At 42.2% G+C, this 22,270-nt stretch overlaps 1 protein-coding gene across 1 annotated transcript in view; it reads left to right on the top strand.

Moving 5' to 3' along the window:
• abcc2 (ATP-binding cassette, sub-family C (CFTR/MRP), member 2) overlaps window positions 1-22,270 on the top strand; it is a 130,884-nt gene that overhangs the window by 18,924 nt on the left and 89,690 nt on the right. Inside the window, exons 4-10 of the mRNA XM_041209599.1 lie at window positions 482-619; window positions 3,604-3,726; window positions 4,747-4,802; window positions 6,888-7,113; window positions 8,966-9,144; window positions 10,836-11,013; window positions 20,053-20,307. Of these exons, the coding sequence (XP_041065533.1) occupies window positions 482-619; window positions 3,604-3,726; window positions 4,747-4,802; window positions 6,888-7,113; window positions 8,966-9,144; window positions 10,836-11,013; window positions 20,053-20,307 (1,155 nt within the window). The remainder of the gene's footprint in view (window positions 1-481; window positions 620-3,603; window positions 3,727-4,746; window positions 4,803-6,887; window positions 7,114-8,965; window positions 9,145-10,835; window positions 11,014-20,052; window positions 20,308-22,270) is intronic.

Raw genomic sequence — 22,270 nt, 5'->3', positions numbered from 1 at the left:
TGGGAGCTTCAGTTAATGTGGTGAGACTGAAGAAGTTGGGATTGTTCACTGTAGAGTAGAGAAGGCTAAAGGGAGATTTAACAGAAATATTCAAACTCATGCAGGATTTTTATTGAGTAAATAAAGGGAAACCGTTTTCATCGACAGGAGGGTTGACAACCTGAGGATACAGGTTTAAGATAATTGTTAAAAGAACCAAGAGGAGATGACAAATATTTTAAAGCCATGAGTTATTATGACCTTGAGTGGGAAATATTTGTAAGGTGTGGTGGGGAAGAGCAGGGTTATGGTGGGGTGGTTGTGTGGAACTAATTAAACAGTTCTTTCAGAGCCACGATAGATCAAATGGTCTCCTTCTGTGTTGTATAATTCTATGGAATGAGTTGTTCCCTCTGACTGTGAGAGCAAAGGGTCAGAGCAGATTGTTAGTGTTGGCAGTACTGGGATTTTCCATTCACTACCTACTCTCTCTGTTTTATAGTTGATGATGTTGCTGATCCACGAGAGCAGAAGACGCACTAATAACGAGAACTCTCCTTACCTCTTCATATTCTGGCTGTTGTCCGTCTTGTGTGGTGTCTTTATGCTGCAAACTTTAATCAGACTGGCTATTAAAGAGGTGGGAATACCTGGTATTATCGTGGTTACTGTGATGGTGGGGGAGGGGAGGGGCGAGTGAGACGCGGGGTGGGATTTCAATGTTTGATGGTGATAGGGTACAGAATGTGGGTGATGGTGGATTGGCACCCTGTTATAAGCAAACAGAACTTCCTGTTCACTGAAGTCAGTGACCATTTAATGAGCGGTTGATCAGTTTCGTCTATTTCCAATGTCTGTCCAAATAAAATCCACTCTGTTATTTACCATGTACAAGGAAGACTCTGTGTCATCCCTCAGTGGCTGCTGGAATAGTAAAAAATTAATTTCGACTGAATTAGATCATCTTGGAACAGTGGTTCCAAAACTTTGGGTTGTGACCCCAGTTGGGTTGCAGAAACAGAGAATGTTTCTCCAAGACTGTGCCCGCACCAGCGGTGTCTGCCCTTGTCCTGCTTGCCTCTCTGTCTCTTTCCGGGCCATAGGCTCTTGCCCGTGGCCATTTCACTGAGTCTCAAAACCTGGCCCCAACCATGAACCCAGCAGCAATGCCACTGCTGCTGAGCTGCGGACTGCCTGAGCCCAACCCCCTACCCTGGCACAACCTGGGCTCCAACATCAGCCACATTAAGACCCTCAACCTGTAGTTCTGCTGCTTCCTGGTCAAAGTCCATGAGTTGGACCGGCTCAGATGAAGTAATGGATTGACTCTGACAGAGTTAAAAGGAGAAACTGTTTCCAGAATGTTCAGTAACCAGAGGACACAGCTTTAACATGATAGACAAAAGAACTGGAACAACATTAGGAGAAAAATTCTAGGCTGTGAATTGTTGTGACTTGGAATGGGTTGCCTGACAGGGTGGTGGAAATAGAAGCAATAATAACTTTCAAAAGAGGAATTGGATAAAAATTTGGAAAGAAAAAGAATGTCGGGCCACGTGGAAAGAGCAGGGGAGTGAGACTAATTGGATCGCTCTTTCAAAGAGCTGGCAGAGACACGATGGGCTGAATACAAGAGCAAATTCCTGCAGATGCTGGAAATTTGAAATAAAAACAGAAAATGATAGAAACACCCAGCAGGTCCAGCATCTGTGGAGAGAGAAACAGAGATTCAATTCTGATGAAAGGTCGTTGACCTGAAACATTAACTCTGTTTCTCTCTCCACAGATGCTGCCTGAACTGCTTAGTATTTCCAGCATTTTCTATTTTTATTTACGATGGACTGAATGGTTTCCTACTATGCAGTATAATGACAGCAAAGCTACGTGATCGCCCCCATAGGAACATAGGAAACAGGAGCAGGAGTAAGCCATTCAGCCCCTTGAGTCTGCTCTGCCATTCAGCGACATCATGACTGATCTTCTACCTCAATGCCATTTTCCTGCATTATCCTCATATCCGTTGGTGCCTTTAATATCTAGGAATCTATCGATCTCTGTGATGAATGTACTCACAGTCCTCTGGCGTTGAGAATTCCAAAGATTCATCACCCTCTGAGTGAAGAAATTCCTTCTCATCTCACTCCTAAGTGGCCTGCCCCTTATTCTGAGACTGTGTTCCCTAGTTGTAGACGCCCTCAGCCAGGGGAAACATCCTTCCTGCATCTACCCTGTCGAGCCCTGTAAGAATTTTGGATACTTCAATGAGATCACCTCTCATTCTTTTAAACTCTAGAGAATACAGGCCCAGTCTCCTCAATTTCTACTTATAAGACAGTCTATTTATAGAAATACATTATAAATTATATTTTATATATAAATATTGATATATTATTTAAACATACTATTTATATTCTAGCTGACAGTGGCTATTTACCTCATCAAAGATCAACTGCCTTCTGGTGTCATTATTATATGCCTCAGTCTCCTCTGTGCCAAAACTAAACTAACCATTGTAGGCATACATGATTTATGCTTTGCGGGTGAATGCAGTGTCGTTGCACATTCTGCATCAGATTTGCAAGACACTTTCGATCTCTTCAATTCTGCAAATGAGAAACCCGGCCTATCCTTGAATGTTGTCAAAACAAAATTCGTACATCAGCCCATCCCTGGTCAGCCAAATATTCCACCCCCTCTTTATGTTTAAGGAGAGACTCTGTAATATGTTGAGCACTCCTGATACCTTTGGCAGCCACCTCTCTCAAAAGGCCACCCATTGATGAGGAAATCCAACACTGGATGAGCTGTGCTAGCTCAGCCTTGTACAAACTACGGCAGAGAGTGTTTGACAACAAAAACCTCTGCAAGACAACAAAAGTTCAAATGTACAGAGCAGTTCTATTCACCACACGCTTGTACTGCAGTGAGACCTGGATTGTGTATCTTTGGCATATAGAGCACTAGAGAAATTCCATTGGCAATGTCTCCACCACATCCTCTGGATTCAGTGGAAGGACTGTTGAATGAATGTTAGTGCTCTTGCAGCCAGTTCCACAAGCATTCAGTCAAAACTCCTGCAAAATCAACTTCGATGGACTGGATATTGTGTCCAGACGGCTGAATAGCATTTCCCCTGCCAGGTCCTGTTTTCTCAACTCCCAAATGGCCAACATTCTAGGGAAGGACAAAGAAAACACTTCAAAGACACTCTGAAACTCTCCTTGAAGCACGGCAGCACGACAGTAATGGCTCTGAGGATTTTGCTCCATCAACTTGTCCATCAAGCTGCATCACGCGTTGAGTCACAATGCCGTAACGATTATGCAGAGCGGTTGTAGGGAAGGGAAGAGAAGAAAGCAAATCCTGCACTCTGGATCCTGCTACCTTGTAAGATATCCTGCCCCATGTGCCCAAAGATCTTTGGTTGAGAATCAGCCTGTTCAGTCACATGAAGATAAATAGCAAAAACTTACGACCCTGAGTAGATGTCATTCTCAAATTGAGGGACAGCCAGCAATGATCATAAGTTGTTGTGTTGTTGTTTCTTTTCATTGTTAATGTTGACGCTCGGCAAATATGTTAACCTCCTGATTGTGTTTTCCCTCCTTTCTCGTTCCTCTGCAGGGAAGTACTCCTGATTTACCGCGTTTCTCATTGTTTTGCATCTCCTACGGACTTGAATGCATCTCATTCATTGCCTCCTGCATTTCTGATGTATCTTCAGAAGTTAAAGCTGCTGCAGAGAAGGTCAGTTTTACAATATTCTTCTGGGTAAGCCTCTTTCCCCATAAATGTGCTGGGAAAAACTTCTATCACTGGAACTAAGCAGAGTAATGCTCCCTTAATTATACTATCCTATTAAATATTCCCAGGGCAGGTACAGCACAGGGTTAGATTCAGAGTAAAACTCCCTCTACACCGTCCCCATCAAACACTCCCAGGACCGGTACAGCACAGGGTTAAATACAGAGTAAAGCTCCCTCTGCGGATCTATATTCTATTGAATCTGCTTCCATATGCTGCCATTTCAGCCATCGCGTTCCAGGCCATATATTGTGGCATAAAAAAATCCTTATTTCTCCTTTGCTTCTTCTACGATTTACCTGAAATCTGTGCCTCTCTGGTTATCGGCCTTCCTGTCAGTGTAAACAGTTTCTGCTTATTTACTCTCTCAAAATCTATTTAATTTTGAACACCTCCATTAAATATTCACAAACTGTTTTGCTTGCGGGTTTCTCTAATGAGATTTATGAAAATGTAACTTAAAATGGATGAAGCAGAGTTGCTTCTCAGGCAAGGAATCTGTAAACCTTTGTTGAAATGTGTATATTGTATTGAGAGAGATTACCCCTTGTCCTCAGTAAGTGGTCTTGTTTTAAACAATTCAACCTGGGGTCTCTGGCACTTACTGAAGAGTGTCTTCTTTCTGTGATATTTAATCTTATTGTTTCAACAATTTAGCAAGAATTTCCTTGGTGACTATCTGGATAGATACTCTTCCGGACAAGTACTGATCCGTACTGAGCACATTTAATCCCAGCTGTTTGCTGAATTAACTCAGTCAGATACCTGGGTTTGGGAGGGAATATACTTTAGCTGGAATTCCAGCTTCTGATTGCTTTCTATTGAATCCTGCAGTGATGTCACGTGAAGATAATACCGGGAATTGACTGTGTTGTCCTTCAGTTTGTTGGGCCATCTTGTGGTGGGAAACACCTTTAAATTCAAGTATTGTTTAAATACAAATTGTCTATCCTCTTTTCTTAGAATCCACAAGTATCTGCATCGTTCCTCAGTCAAATAACGTTTCACTGGTATAACAGGTAAGGGAAACTCTCCAAATTTTAGGTTCCAGGAATTTTTAGGAGTGTAAGAAGGTCATGTTAGCAAAATTGAAGTTCATGGGTTAAAGGATGGTGGAGGCAGATTCAGTTGTAACTTCCTAAAAGGAACTGGGTACATAATTGAAGGAGTAAAGAGAATGGAGGGGCAGTGAGAACAATCAGATACTTCCTTCTAAAAGCAGCAAAGGCACCATTGGCCGAATGACTGTGTGCTATAAGATTCTATCACTAAAGACATTAAGTTAATTGGTGAGGTATCAAAAAGTGGCTACTAGTTGGATAGTTCCAGAAAGAAAGAAAGAGCTTGCATTTCTGTAGCGCTTTTCACCACCTCAGAAAATCCCAAATCCTTTCACAGCCGATGAAGTGTAATCACTGTTGTACTGTAGAAACCGTGGCAGCCAATTTATGCACAGCAAGACCCCACAAGCTGCAATGTGATAATGACCAGATAATCTGTTTTTTTATCAGTGTTGATTGAAAGATGAATATTGGTCAGGACACCAGGGTTCTGCTGCCATTCGTTGAAATAGTGCCATGAAATCTTTTACATCTGCCTGAGAGGGTAGAAAGGGCCTCATCTCCTTCAGAAGACAGCATCCTCGACAGTGCAGCACTCCCTCAGTACTGCACTGGGAGTGTCAGCCTAGATTGTTTTTTTACTAGTCTCTGGGGTGGAACTTGAATCCATGAACTTCTGGCTCAGAGGTGACAGTGCTACCCACTAAGCCAGGCTGACAAGAACATGAAGGGGAGAGGAAAATGGAGAGGGGTTTAGATGCCATAAAAAAAATTGTAATTGTGCCACCACTAAGACCACTTATTTGCATCTCTGTAACATTGCCTGACTTCGCCCTGTCTCAGCTGAACTGCTGCTGAAACCCTCATCCATGCTTTCATTCCCTCTAGACTTGACTATTCCAGCGCATCCCTGGCTGGTCTTCCATGTTCTACCCTCGGTAAACTTGAGGTCATCCAAAACTCTGCTGTATGCGTCCTTACTCGCACCAAGTCCTGTTTCCCTTTCACCCCTGTTCTCACTGACCTTTACTGGCTCCCTTTCAAGTAACGTTTTGATTTTAAAATTCTCATTTTTGTTTTAAAATCCTCCATGGCCTCTCTAATCTTCTTCAGCCCCACAGCTCTCTGAGATATCTGCATTCCTCAAATTTTGGCCTTTTCAGTATCCCCGATTTTAGTCCTACATTGGTGGCAAAAGCTTCAGTTGTCTGGGCCCTAAGTTCTGGAATACCCTCCCTACACCTCTCCACCTCTCAACATCATCTTCCTCCTTGAAGATGCTCTTCGAAATGTACCTCTTTGACCAAGCTTTTGGTCATCTACCTAATATCTATCTATGTGGCTCGGTGTCATATTTTGTTGTATAATGCTCCTGTGAAGTGCTTTGGGATCTTTTACGACATTAAAGATGTTATATAAATATAAGTTGTTTTATTGAAAAGATTGATCAGTCACCTGTGGAGTCAAGATTAATTGAAGTCTTCCAGTGAAGTTGGGTAAAAGGATGTGGAATCAGTCTACTGCTGTGCAAATATAATTAATTCCCATTTTTATTGAATATTATAGCACAGAAAGAGGCCATTCAGCCCATTGTGCCTGTGCGGGCTCTTTGAAGAGCAATCCAATTAATCCCATTCCTCCTGCCATTCCCCATAGTGCTGCAAATTTCTCCTTTTCAAGTATATATCCAATTTTTAATTTGTTACTTTCTGACCTTAGTTGTATATCAATAACTCTGATCTTGTACAATTAAGAATTATAAAATAACAAAACTTACAGCAGTTTGGGAAGCAGAGGATTAGAGAGCACAGAGTTGAGGTGTTATGATGCCACTACTGGCAGGATGTTGTAATTACAGTGTGACACATTTACATAAGAGATTCCCATTATAAATAAAGACATAGGATAATAGCAAAAGAGTAACAAAAATGTGCCAAAAGGAAGTAAGGTTTTGCAGACTGGCATTATGCCCAGACATAAGATTTTTATCATGCTTTGAATTTTACAATAGATTGTAATTAATATGTTGGCATTTCATGGCAGGATGATGATCAAGGGATACAAAAAACCCCTGGAGACAAAGCATCTTTGGGAATTGAATGAGTCTGATAAAACGCAAACCATTCATGCCAACTTTGAACGGTACATGATAAAAGACCTGAAGGAGGCGTGGAGGAAGATGGAAAGAAAGCAGAAAAGGGAAATTCATAAAGACAAAGAACAAATGAACGGCTTCAGCAGGAGTGTCAGTCAGGACATCTTAGTCATGGTATGGGGCATACAGAACCTCACCTTCTGTACTGTGTAGCATTACATGGTGCAATTATGTTTTGCCCATGCGGACGAAGGCACATTTTCTTCTTCAGGTTCCTTCCACTTATTAAGCGTAAGCAGCATTTTTAGGATTAGGTTTCATTGCTAACTGTGGGATGATACTCAGGAAGGTCCCAGTATTTTCTGAGATGGTTTTCCACAAGTCTGCTTTGTCAGGAGAGTGTGCTGGATGTGTCACACTTCTCGCTAGTGTCCGCATTCAGGGCCATTCTCCTCTTGCTGGGATCATCTTCTTCCATCATTCCAGACTTCATGCACACAGAGGGGGGTGATGCCTCTATCAACACCAAACAAAGCTGATGATGCCCTCATTTACTTTAGCTCATCAGTCGAGGTGAGGTACAAGGATATGTCCGCTGGTGTGCTTTACCAGCTACTTTGAGGCATAAGTGAAAGCTGAGGACATTGTGGGACAACAGTGAGTCTTGCCAGAATTCAAAACCGGAGTATGCAGCTGGCAATGACTCAGAGTCACTAGTCCCTGTCACAGAAATCCCCCCTATACCCCATATTACCGAGTGTAGTACTAAGCCAGATGGGCCAGAAACTCTTTGGTTCCATACTGGTTGAGTTGATTGATTTCAGCTAGAGCAGCAATTGGTGACTAATTTTTCCATGAGCTCTATGGGGTTAGGAGGGAAAATCAGACAGGGTTCCAGCTTCTCATCTCTGTTTAGTGACTCATAAAACTTTACAGCACATGAGGAGGCCATTCGATCCATTGGCCCAGTGCTGGAACTTTGAAAGGTCTGTCTGATTAATCCCACTTTCCTGCAGCCCTGCAAATCTTTCATTTTCAAGCTTTTATTCAATTCCCTGTTTAAAGTTACTATTGAATCTGCTCCCAGCACCAGTTAGTGCATTCCTGATAACAACTTATTGCAGAATAAAAATCTCCTCATCTCCCTGGCCTCTTTTGCTAATTATCTTAAATCTGTGTCCTCTGGTTACTGACCCACCTTCAAGTGGAACAGTTTCTCCCTATTTCCCTTCATGAAAACCCCATATAATTTTGAAGATCACTATTAAATCTCACCTTAACCTTCTCTGCCCTAAGGAGAGAAATCCTAGTTCATTGTGCAAGATAGACTGTGTACATAAAGGTCAGACTCATCTGTGATTTTTTCAGTGATCAATTATAATCAATAAAGATGAAAAATATATATAGTATTTACAGCACAGAAATAGCCTCCTGTCACCCCTCTTCACCCAATCCCACTAACAAATGCTAATTTTAAAAACTGTATTCTTTCATGTGTTGTGAGCGTTGCTGGTTAGGCCAGAATTTATTTCCCATCCCTAATTGCCCTCGAGAAGGTGGTGGTGAGCTGCTTTCTTGAGCCGCTGCAGTCCATGTGGTGTAGGTACACCCACAATGTTGTTAGGGAGGGAGTTCCAGGATTTTGACCCAGCGACAGTGAAGGAACGGCGATATATTTCCAAATCAGGGTGGTGAGTGACTTGGAGGGAAACTTGCAGGTGATGGTGTTCTACTATGTAATCCAATTTATATTGGGAACGTTACGTCTCAGGCAAAAGCCCATGCTCCTCCCGTGGGGTGGTAGTGTCATTGCGACTAAAGCATTATTGATTTTGAATGTAATAGTTGTTTCTATAATTCCCAGTAATTCCACAGCCTGTGTCTTCAGGCATGCTCCAATGTAAGAACCCGCTCCCTGGTTCTAACCCGAGTTTTTTGGTCCATGGAGAGTGCAGGACATACAGATCTCTTTATACTGTTGTGACTTTGACTGTGCTCTGAATTGTTTTTCTCTCACACCATCCAGGAAGAAAAGAGCAGGAAAGACAAAAAGAAAAAGCCCAAGAAGGAGGAGTCAGCACCAAAGGTGGCTGAGGGGTGGCTGGTACTGTCGATTATGAAAACCTTTCGACTCGTCCTCATCAAGGGGGTCATTTTTAAACTGTTCCATGATGCGCTGTCATTTGTAAGCCCACAGCTGCTGAAGTGAGTGGAGTTACACAGTATTTACAGAAAAGTTGCAGGCTATTTGGACTGAATGGTCTATACTGGTGTTTATGAGCCTCCACATGAGCCTCCTCCCACCCGTCTTTATTTCACCCTATCAATATATACTTCTATTCCTTTCTCCCGTATGTGTTTATCCAGCTTCCTCTTAAATGTATCTATACTAGTCACCTCAATTACCCCCTGTGGTAGTGAATTCCTTATTATCACCACTCTCTGAGTAAAGAACTTTCTCCTAAATTTGCTGTTCAGTTTATTTGTGACTACCTTTTGGCCCCAGCTTTGATTTCCCCCACAGATGGTACCATCTTCTCTCCACGTTGACCTTGTCGAACCCCTCTATAATTTTAAAGACAGGAATGTTGGCCATTATCTCACGGGAATAAAAAGAAGGGAAGTTAACCAAAGACTTATATTTATATAGTACCTTCCATGACCACTGGACATCTCAAAGTGCCTTACAGCCAATGAAGTACTTTTTGAAGTGTAATCACTGTTGTAATGTAGGCAACACAGCAGCCAATTTGCGCACAGCAAATTCCCTCAAACTGAAATGTGTTTTGGACTCGAAACGTTAACTCTGTTTCTCTCTCTACAGATGCTGCCAGACCTGCTGAGTTCTTCCAGCATTTTCTGTTTTTATTTCATATTTCCAGCATCCACAGTATTTTGCTTTTAACTGAAATGTATTAATGACCATATAATAGATTTTTGTGATGTTGATTGAGGGATAAATATTTGTCAGGACACTGACAACATGTGGAGCATGACTCACCAGCACTTCTTAGAAATACTACTATGGGATCTTTTACACCTACCTGAGCAGGCAGATGGGACCTCAGTTTAACATCACATCTGAATGATGGCATTTCTGTCTGTACAGCACTCTCTCAGTACTGCACTGGAGTGTCAGTCTTGAATTTTGTGCTCAAGCCCAGGAGTGGGTTTTGAACCCAGAACCTTCTGAAAGTGTATTTAAACTCTTATCTCTCACTGTTTTCTCCAAACTTTGTGTAGTGCCCTCTCCTGCCTAGCCTTGTCTAGTCCATGTCTTTATTACCTCCGGACTTGACTACTTCAAACACTTTCCTGGCTGGACCTCCATCTACCAAACTCTGTCCTGCCTGTGTCCTATCTTGCACCGAGTCCTGTGATGCATCACCCCCTCTGCTCACTGACCTACATGGTCTCCTGCTCTGGCAACTCCTACATTTTAAAATTTCAACCTTGTTTTCAGATCCCTCTATGGCCTTAGCCCTCCCTATCTCTGTAATCTCCTCCAGCCCCACAACACTGCACTGCTCTAATTCCAGCCTTTTACACATCACCCAGTTTTAATCATCTGATCATTGGCAGTCCTAAGATTTGGAATCCCCTCCCTAAATCTCTCCATCTCTCTCTCTCTCCTCCCTTAAGATGCTCCTTAAAACCTACCTCTTTGACAAAGCTTTTGGTCACCTGTCCTGATATCTCCTTATGTGGCTTAGTGTCAGTTTTGTTTGATTTTGCTCCTGTGATGCATTTTGGGATATTTTATTACATTAAAGGCACTATATAAATGCAAGTTTTTGTGTTGGTGTTGTGTTATGTTGTTATCCAGCTTTTCTGTTTCAGATGCTGACTTTAATTAATTTTTACTCTGCATTTTCTTTTCCCTTTTTAATAAACAGGCTGATGATTTCCTTTACTGCGGACACATCTATTTACCTGTGGAAGGGATATCTGTATGCCATACTGCTGTTCGTCACTGCCTTGATTCAGTCACTAATATTGCAGCAGTATTTCCAGTGTTGTTTCCTGCTAGGAATGCGAGTGCGGACTGCTATCATAGCAGCTGTCTATAAGAAGGTGCAGTACCAGACGATGGCTCTAACACTGGGATATTGAATGATAGAAATTGTGGAATAGAAATTTAAAGAGAAGATTTGAAGAGGCCAGAATTGGAGGAGTGCAGCGATCTCGGAGGGTTATAAGGCTGGAGGAGATTACAGAGATAGAGAGGGGTGAGGTCATGGAGGGATTTGAAAGCAAGGATAGAAATTTTAAATACCTGCCTGACTGGGTGCCAACATAGATCAGTGAGCATGGGGTGATGGGTAAATGGAACCATGTGATCATACAATCACAGAATCTTTACAGTGCAGAAGGAGGCCATTCAGCCCAAGGCTCTCTGAAAGAGCATTCTACCTAGTTCCTCTCCCCTGCCTTATCCTTACAACCCTGCACATTCTCTCTTTCCAGATAGCAACCCAATCCCCTTTTGAATACCTTGATCGAACCTGCCTCTACCACCCTCTCAGGAAGCTCGTTCCAGACTCCAACCAGCCTTTGGATGAAAAAAAATCACTATTACTCCTTTTGCCAATTATTTTGAATCTGTTGCCATCTAGTTCTTGATATTCTCTTGAGTGGGAGCAGTTTCTCACTATTTACCCTGTTCATACCCCTCAGGATCTTCTTTTCTCCATGGAAAACAGTCCCAACCTCTCTAATCTATCCTCATAGCTACAGTTCTTTACCCCTGGAATCATCCTTCTGAATCTCCTCTGTACTCTCTCCAAAGTCTTCATGTCCTCCCTTAAGTATGGAGCCCAAAACTGGATGCAGTACTCCAGATGAGGCCTAATTAGTGTCATATACAAGTGCAACATGATCTCCTTACTCTTGTACTCAATGCCCCTATTAATAAAGCCCAGGATACCATATGCTTTACTAACTGCTCTCTAAACATGCCCTGCCACCTTCAATGACTTATGTACATATACACCAAGGCCCCTCTGTTCCTGCACCTCCTTTAGAGTTTCTCCCTTTATCTTATACTGTCTCTCCATATTCTTCCTGCCAAAATGAATCACCTCATACTTCTCTGCATTAAACTTCATCTGCTGCTTTTCTGCCCAATCCATCAACATGCCTATGTTCTTTTGAAGTTCAAGACTATCCTCATCACAGTTGACAATGTTTCCAATCTTTGTATCATCTGCAAATTTTGAAATCATGCCCTGCACATCACAGTCTAGGTCATTAATATATATCAAGAAGAGCAAGGGTCCCAACACTGACCCATGTGGAACTCCACTACAGAGCCAATGTGACAAACAACCATTTATCACTACTGATAAATTCCTAGCAAATGCTGTCAGCCCTGCTGAGTTTTTCTAGCTATTTTTGTTTTTGTTTCAGATTTACAGCATCCGCAGTATTTTGCATTTATCACTACTCTGTTTCCTGTCACTCAGCCAATTTCTTATCCAAGTGCCGACTTTCCCTTTTATCCCATGAACTAGAATTTTGCTCCCAAGTCTGTTGTGTGGCACTGTATTAAGTGCCTTTTGAAAATCCATACATATCGCATCAACAGCGCTGCCCTTATCAAACTTCTCTGTTACCTCCTCAAAAATCTCCAGCAAGTTAGTTAAACATGATTTTCCTTTAATGAATCCATGCTGGCTTTTCTTAATTATCCTGCACTTGTCTAAGTGATTATTGATTTTGTCCCAAGTTATAGTTTCCAGAAGTTTCCCTACCACTGAAGTCAAACTGACTGGTCTGTAGTTGCCAGCTTTATCCTTGCACCCATTTTTGAACAAGGATGTAACATTTGCAATTCTCCAGTCCTCTGGCATTACCTCTGTGCCTAAGGACAACTGGAAGATTTTCACTAGTGCCTCTGCATTTTCCACTCTCATTTCCCTCAGTACCCTTGGATGCATCTCACCTGGTCCTGGTACCTTATCTATTTTAAATAAAGATAGCCTCTCTAACAGTTCCTACTTCTCAATTGTAAATTCTTTGAGTGTATCAGTTACCTTCTCTCTGACCTTGTTCTGGGTAGCATCTTCTTTCTTTGTAATGACAGATGCAAAGTATTCATTTAAAACCTTTGTTATTTCTACTGCCTCCACATGCAAGTCCCCTTTTATATCCCTTATCGGCCCAACTCTTTCTTTTACCACCCTCTTATCATTTATATGCTTATAGAAGACCTTGGGATTCCCTTTTTTGTTAGTTGCCAGTCTCTTCATGCTCTCTCCTTGCTTTTCTTATTGTTCTTTCATTTCCCATCTGATCCTTCTGCATTCAGCCCGATTCTCCATTGTATTTTCTACCTGACATCTGTCGTAGGCACACTTCTTCCTTTTCATCTTCACCTCTATCTCTCTCATCATCCAGGGTGTTATAGATTTATTTGTCCTACCTTTCCCCTTCAAGGGAATATACCTTGACATTGCCTGCAATACTGTTTCTTTGAAGGTGGCCCATTGATCAGCTTTCATCTTTTCTGCCAACATTTGATTCCAACTCTCTTGACTCAGATACATTCTCATCCCATCAAAGTTGGCTTTCCCCCAATTAATTATCCCTGCTCTGGATTGTACCCTGTCCTTTTCCATAACCAAGCTAAACCAGATGATAAAATGGTCACTGTCCCCTAAATGCTCTCCCACTGATATTTGATCCCCTTGGGCCAACTCATTCCCCAGAACCAGGTCCAACAGTGCCTGCCCTCTTGTTGGACCAGAAACATACTGCTGCAGAAAATTATCTTGAACACATTCCAAGAAATTGCATCCCTCTTGTCCCTTTGCACTATTCCTGTCCCAGTCTATTTTTAGATAATTGAAGTCCCCTGTTATAATTACTCTATAATTCTTGCACCTCTCTAATTTCTTCACAAATTTGTTTCTCTACATCCCTTTCACTAGCTGGCAGTCTACATACTACACCAATTAATATTGTTGCACCTTGTTCATTCCTCACCTCTAGCCAGGGAGATTCCGACCTTGATCCTCTGGCACATCCTCTCTCTCCAGTGCTGTAAGGCCATCTTTAATCAATATTGTCATTGCCTCCCCCCTTTTCTTTCTTTCCAGTCTCCCCTGAATACTTTGTACCCAGAAATATTTAATGCCCAATCCTGCCCTCCTTTGAGCCAGGCCTCTGTTATAGCAATAATATTATAATTCCATTTGTCAACCTGCAGTTCACCAATCTTATTAATCTGTTCACTGTTTAGAAATAAGGGGTAGCCCATTTAAAATGGAGATGTGGCAAAATTTTTTCTTTCAGAGGGTTGTGAGTCTTTGGAACTCTCTTCCTGAAAAAGCAGTGGAAGCAGAGGCTTTGAATATTTTTAAGGCAGAAGTGGATAGATTCTTGGTTAGCAAGGGGGTGATAGGTTATTGGGAGTAGGTGAATTGCAGATTTGAGGTACTGTCAGATCAGCATGATCTTATTAAATGGTGGAGCAAGCTGGAGGGGCTGAATTGCCTACTCCTGCTCCTTGTTCGTATTCGTATGTATGTACTACACTCCAAGCATTCTCATACATGCACATTATGCCTGATTTAGGCTTTTTTACTTTCCCTCTTACTCCAACCTCATCTAATGACTTACTATTGCCAACTCTAATTCTATCAAACTCTCCAAGTATTCTGTTTACCTTGAAACTACTCTCTGATATAGCCTCCTTATCAGTTAATACATCTCTACTTCCCACTGCCAGATTTTCTCCTCTCCACTCTGAATTTCCCCTTAGGTTCCCATCCTCCTGCCAATCTAGTTTAAACCCTCCCCAACATCACTAGCAAACCTCCCCGCTAGGGCATTAATCCCAGTCCTACCTCGTCCTTCTGTACAGATTTTGACCAGGTGACCAGATTTTGTGTGAGAAGCAGTGCAGCTGAAAAGCTCCTAGCCTGAAGGAAACAAGACCTAAAACCTCTTTCTGCTTTGTGTGGAAGAATCCAGTAATTCCACAATAATAGCTAGCTGGCTTTTCTCCTCATATCTCTATAAGCTGCTCTCTCTGAAAACCCCTGTCAAGAGGCAAATGGGAAAATCACTGTGTGAGACATTGAAAGGCAAGTACTCAACCAGTGAACTAAATACTGAAAGTGCTGGTAGACCACCTTGTGTCATCAACAAGAACTGAAAAGAATTTGGAAGACATCGATCAAAATCAACCTATCAAATCCTGTACTCCGGAATTAGTGCTATTGAACTGTTTTATCCCACCCTTAAAATCCATGTTTTTGTGTGTCTTATGTGTGCGTATAGGGATTTTAAGAAGAGGTAGAGTTTAGGTTATAGAGTTAAAAATTAGCAGTTCTTATTTCTTTCTTTTGCCACTGGTTAAAGACAGTTTGTTCAATAATCAGTTATTTACTTATTATGTTTACAAACCTGGTTCTCGTATTCTGTTAACCTAAATTATACAGTTAGGTAGAATTGGGGAAATCTGGTGGTTTGATCAAACTTTTTCATAATTGTTGATGTTGGGGAACAGTGGGGTTGACATTGCAGCACACTATCCCCAGTCAGTCGTGACGAAGTTTGGGGGCTCAACCGAGATATTTTGGGACAAAGGGCAATAACAATATGGGTGTAGATTTAATAAGCAATAAAAACTAAAAGGAAACACTAGTTTGAGCTGTCAAAAATAAGATGGCACTGGAAACTGCTAAACCTTTCCTGCAAGTAGAAGAGATGTCCCTGAAGATTTTACAAGGGATCCCAAAAGCCAGGTTACTCGAATTGGCAAGTAAATTAACAGTAGGATTGCCTGCCAAGGCTAGGAAGGCAGAAATAATCGAAGAGATGGCACAGCATTTGAAATTGGAAGGAGTACCCGAGAGACCGATTCTCTAAGGGGTGGTTCATTGGAGTGCGCTCAAATTCAGTTGCAAATAAAAAAATTGAACTAGAGGCAGCAGAAAAATAAAGGGCAGAGAAAGAAAAAGAAAAGGAAAGAGGGCATTCCAAAGGGAAAAGGCAGAAAGGGCAGAGAAAAAAAGAGTAGAGCCTTTCACAGGGAGTTAAATGTGGCGAAGTTAGAAAAGGAGGAAGTAGAAAGGAGAGAGAATTCCAGCTTAAAATATTGGCAGTTATAAAAGAGACACCAGTAGGTGAGGCAGGACTTATTTCCAGTTCAGAACCCAGTGGGGAGATGTTTAAATTTGTACAAGCTCTTCCAAAATTTGAGGAAAGGGATGTTGAAGCATTCTTTATTTCATTTGAGAAGATAGCTAAACAGATGAATTGGCCAAAGGAAAACTGGACATTGTCCATGCAGAGCAAATTGACAGATAGAGCACAGGAAATTTATGCTTCACTGTCAGAGGAGGTTTCTAGGGATTATGCTGTGGTGAAAAAGGCCATTTTGAGTGCATATGAGTTGGTCCCTGAAGCATACAGACAAAAGTTTCGAAATTTAAGGAAAGCCTGGGCAAACTTATATTGAATTTGAAAGGATTAAGCAAAGTGGTTTTGACAAGTGGATACAAGCATTAGGAGAGACCATTTCCTTGGAAGAATTTAAAAACTCCCTCCCTTCTGTAATAAGAACCTATGTTGAAGACCAAAGGGTTGCAACTGCTAGACAGGCAGCAGTAATGGCTGACGATAAAGAGCTGATCCATAAAACTAAATCTTTTTTCTATCATCTCATAAATTTTGAAAAGGATAGAAAGTGGGAGAGTGGAAGGAAGGCAAGTAGCCAGGGTTAAAGAATGGATAGCTGGGAATGCCCTGAAACTCCTCCCCAGATCAGTAAGGAAGGTACTGAGGGTGGAGGTGTAACTTGAAGGCCTAAGTATTTTCATTGTAATAAAGTGAGACACTTTCGTTCAGAATGCTGGAAGTTGTGAGGGAAGCCCATGGGACTTATTGGAGTTCATAGGAGAGAGTCTGAAAATCAAACTCAAAAAGAAAATGCCATGGATCAAATGTAGCTTTAACTACAAATAAGGGCCTAGAGGTAAACACTGTTTGTGAATACAGGTGAAGTGAATCAGGTGGTTGAGAGATACAAAGTGTTTTTGTCTAAAGGAAAGATAACCCCTTTTTCATCAAATGATGCAGCTAAACCCATTACTATAATAAGGGAAACAGGAGCTACTGAAATTTTTTTGCTAGAGAAGGACCTAGTTTTCCCTCCAGAGAGTTCAATGAAAGCTAAAGTACTGTTAAATAGGATAAGTGGAGAGTATATCCCTGCTCCATTGTACAAAGTGCAATTGGAGTGTGATTTGTTGTCTGGATCAGTGGCTGTAGGAGTGGTTAAGCAATTACCCGTGAATGGAGTTGATCTACTCCTGGGGAATGATTTGACAGGAGTGAAGGTTATAGCTTCGCCTATACAGAAAGTCCGAGAGAGGCTATAGCGACGGAGCAGTTACAAGAACAAGTTCCTGATATCTTTTCGTTGTGTGTGGTGACCAGAGCAATAGCTAAACAAAATCCATCACCAGAGGTCAAAGGAATACCATGAGCTGATGTTAGAGTAGCTGAAGCTTTCTTTAAGGATGAGGATAGTTCAAAGGAAGTGTTTGGCAGGTCTTCATTAATTGAGGCTCAGAAAGCAGATCCAGAGTTAAACAAATTAGCACAGTCAGCTCACACTAAAACCAAGGCTGAAGGAGTTCCAGAGTGCTATTACCCTAAAAACGGAGTTCTGATGAGGAAGTGGAGACATCCTCTCAGACCTCTGGATGAGGAATAGACGGTTGTTCATCGGATAGTGGTACCGCCCAAATATTATAAGGAGATATTATGAGTAGCACATGAGCACATGAAATCCCTATGTCAAGTCAAGACATTTAGGAATACTGAAAACCCAAGCATCGATAAACAGGCATTTTACCTGGCCAAGACTTCGTAAGGACGTTGTGCAATTTTGTAAAACGTGACATACATGTCAGGTAATAGGTAAACCTCAACATGTAATGAAAGCAGCACCTTTAGTACCAATACCAGTTTTTGAAGAACCATTCAGTTGGGTATTAGTAGATTGAGTAGGACCATTACACAAAATGGTTGGTGCAGACTCGATGGGCTGAAGGGCCTCTTCTGCACTGTGATTCTGTGAAGGCCCTACCTGCCCCAGAACCGATTCCAATGCCTCAGAAATCTAAAGCCCTCCCTCCTACTCCATTTCTCCAGCCACGTGTTGAACTGCTCAATCTTCCTCAATATTCTAACTAGCACATGGCACTGGGAATAATCCTGAGATTGCTGCTCTTGAGGTCCTGCTTTTTGATTCCCTTCCTAACTCCCTGAAACCTGCTTTCAGGACCTCATCCCTTTTCCTACCTATGTCATTGGTCCCAATGTGGTCACAACCTATGTCTGTTCACCCTCACCAAAAGAATATCCTGCAGCTATTCTGTGACATCATTGACCCTGGCAGCAGGGAGGCAATATACCACCCTGGAGTCACATCTATGTCCACAGAAACGCTTGTCTGCTCCCCTAACTATGCAATCCCCTACACTATTGCAATTCCACTCTTCTTCCTCTGCTCTTGTGCAGCTGAACCACCCGTGGTGCCACAAATGTGGCTCTTGCTACAGTCCTCTGAGGAACCATCTCGCTCACCAGTATCCAAAATGGAAAAGTGATTAGAGAGCGAGATAATCTCAGGGGATTCCTGCACTACCTGCCTGGTTCTTAGATACTCTGGTGGTCACCCATTCCCTCTCTGCCTGTGTACTTCTTAGCTGTGGTGTGACCATCTCTCTAAGCATGCTATCCATATAATCCTCAGCCTTGTGGATGCACCACAATGACTCCAACCACCGTTCGAGTTCTGCAACCCGGAGCTCAAGTTTTTGCAACTTGTGACACTTGCTACAGATGTATTCATCGAGGGCACTTTGTGTCTGCACAACTTTCTTCATCCTGCAGGATACATAATGCACATTGCTAAGCTGTGCTGACATACCTTAAACTTTATATAAAGTAAGGGAAAAATACTGCGTATGCTGGAAATCTGAAACAAAAACAAAAAATGCCGGAAAACTCAGCAGGTCTGACAGCATCTGTGGAAAGACAGTTTCGAGTCCGTATGACTAATATGGACTCAAAATGTTAACTCTGTCTTTCTCTCTGCAGATGCTGTCAGACTTGCTGACTTTATATAAAGTGTTTGCTACAGAATGGTATAGTATAATAAAATAACTCACCTGTCACTCACCAGTCGTCTCTTCTGTGCCGAGTCTGGAAAGGCCTACACTTCCAACTAATCAACTGACAGAACTCCTGCAATGTCACTTGTTAGATTTAACCTGTGAACTCCCAGCTCTCTCTCTCTCCTCTGCTTAATGGGCTCTCTCTCTCTGAACTCCTATTGCTTTATGGACTTACCCTGTAGCAAGGTGACAGCCAGCTACTGGAGGCTGCAGAAGGGTCAAAAATGAAAGGATCACCTCCTTCCCTCTTCACCAAAATCCCTCACTCATCAAACTCCAACTTTAGCACTCTAACGCACACAAAGCAGCACTCCAGTGCAGACAAAAGCAGCACTGGAGAAGGTTGGAGATCCCTGGAAGAGACAAAAAATCAAGGCCAGATAAAATCTGAGAAAGTTCTCCGTGATCCCCTTAGAAAATCAATGCTAGTCCAGGAGAGCACTCTGCCCCTGATTCATGTCACTCTGCTTGTACAAAGTGATCTCCTCTCCAACCAGAAACATGTCCAGATTTCCTTGAAAGAATTGCACCAAGTTCCACCCCCCCATCCCCTTACCCCATTTTGCAACTCTCTAAATTGCACGGTGGGCAAGTATGTCTGTGGGTGTCAGGCCACCTCAGTAGTCCAGCCCGTTATGCATCTGTTCAATCCAATGAAGCCAACATCCTGGGCCCAAACAAAGCAACCAAATGATCAGAACAAACATCACCAATAATTTGACGATGCTGAGGGGGGTTGGGGGGTGGGGGGGGGCGGTGTGTGTGTGTGTGTGTGTGTGCGTGCGCGCGCGCGTGGGGGCAGGCAAGGGTGGGCAGTGTACAATCAGGCATGGTATCCGATCTGAACATGTTTCCACGGGTGCGGTTAGGTTAAAATTGGGGCTGTATTAAGTTATTTTTTTCCATCTCTTGACAGGCCCTGACAGTATCCAATGCAGCCCGCAAGGAATCGACAGTGGGCGAGATTGTGAACTTGATGGCCGTGGATGCACAGAGGTTGAATGATGTCACAAACTTCATCCATTTGCTATGGTCAGCTCCTTTGCAGATTTTGGTCGGGATTGCTTTCCTGTGGGAGGAACTGGGACCCTCGACCTTGGCTGGGCTGGCAGTCATGATCATACTGATCCCTGTCAATGGGGTGTTGGCAAGCAGGACTAGGAATCTACAGGTAACAAGATGCCTTCTCAAAGTTGTCTTTGTCAAAGTTAGTCCAGGATATCATGGGTCTTAGAGAGGGCACAGAGGGGCAATTTATTAGAATGGATGAGGATGTGGAGAGACTAGAGAAATTGGGATTGTGTTTTTTAGAGCAGAGAAGTTTAAGGGAAAATTTTACTTGTATGGTACAAGAAATGAGGTGTTGTCCATTGTCTGAAATCTCCTCCTTAAGCTCCTTCACAGAGTACCTCTCTCTCCTTCCTTAAAATCTACCTCCTTGACCAAGCTTTTGTGCTGTCCTAATATCTTCTGAAACTTGGTGTCAAATTTTATTTGATAATGTTCCTGTGAAGCACCTTCAGAAGTATTACTATGTTAAAAGTGCTATATAAATACAAGTTGTTGTTAGTTTGTTGCTGGAGAGAGGCTGGGATTATTCTTAGCGTAGCAGAGGTTAAGAGGAGATTTAATAGAGGTTTTCAAAATGATTAAGGGTATTGATTGAATAGATAAGGAGAAACTGTTCTCACTGACAGGATGATCAGTCACCTGAGGGCACAGATTTAAGGTAATTGGCAAAAGAACCCAAGGGGAGAATGAGGAGAATTTTATTCCGCAGTGAATTGTTGTGATCTGGAATGTACTGCCTGAAAGGGTGGTGGAAGCAGATTTAATAGTAACTTTCAAAAGGCAATTTGGTAAATATTTGAAAAGGAAATATTTACAGGGCTATGGGGGAAGAGCAGGGGAAGTAGACATAACTGAATAGCTTGTTCAAAGAGCCAACACAAGCACAATGGGCTGAATGGTCTCCTTCTGTGCAGGTATGTTTCAATAAAGAGAGTTTATAACAATAGAAGTAAATTTGCGTTGCCCCTGTTACATTTGAAGTAACAGTGTGTTCTCCGTTTTTCCAATTCAGGTGCAATTTTCTTGATTTAACTCAATTAAAACCTTTATTCTTTATGATTATATGTATTGGGAATTCTTATTCTAATTCTTATCTGTGCAAAAAAGTGAGCAGAATCATCTTTTGGATTGATAAAAGGAATGTGAACGACAGCTTTGCTCTAATGAGGGTCAACTTGCAACTTTTCTCCAGATCCTTTGTATTTAATCAATGTTTACCAGCATGCTTGTGAGACAGCAATATCCTTTTTGTACCAAGTACTGAGGGAGAGCTGCACTGGTGGTGGTGTCTATCAGAGATGAGACGTTAATCTGAGTCCCTGTCTGCTCTCTCAAGCGGATGCGAAACGTTCCATGACATGATTCATAGAAAAGTGGGGGTGTTGGGGGTTCTCCCCAGTGTCCTAGCCAATATTTATCCCTCAAGCAAAGTCATTAAAACAGACCAAATGATCATTAATCTTGTTGCTGTTTGTGGGATCTTGCTGTGTAAAAACTGGTTACTGCATTTGCCTGAGAAACAGATTACACTTCAAAAGTAACCTGATTGGCTGTGAAGCACTTTGGGACATTCCAATGACATTCATTGCTGTATAGAACTGTAAGTTGATTCTGAACAGCAATGAGGTCTAAAAGGCTTCAGTTAAATTAAGAGGACAGGTTGCACAGATGAGGCTTGTATTCCATTGAGTATGGAAGATTAAGGGATGATCTAACTGATTTATTTAAGATGATGAAAAGATTTGATAGGGTAGAAACCTCTGGTGGGGGGAGAGTCCAGATCAAGGAAGCAGAACTTTAAAATTAGAGCTGGCTGCTCAGGGGTGATGTCAGGAGGCAAAGGGGAGAGGAAATCTGGAACTGTCTCCCCAAAAAGCTGTTGAGGCTGAGGGTCAATTTGAAATTTCAACACTTTGATAGATTTTTGTTAGGTGAGGGTCTCTGCTCTAAGGCAGTCTCTTGGGATCGAGGATAACTTTGCTTCTACTCCAGTTCAGTGGGCTCTGAGATGATTGGTAAGTCCAATGTGCGATCTCAGTCTCTGCCACTGTCACACGTGAGGC

This window comes from Carcharodon carcharias, chromosome 17 (assembly GCF_017639515.1).
Source record: "Carcharodon carcharias isolate sCarCar2 chromosome 17, sCarCar2.pri, whole genome shotgun sequence".
Taxonomy (NCBI): domain Eukaryota; kingdom Metazoa; phylum Chordata; class Chondrichthyes; order Lamniformes; family Lamnidae; genus Carcharodon; species Carcharodon carcharias.
Note: the sequence above shows the minus strand (reverse complement) of the source record. Positions and strands in the feature narration are given on the sequence as shown.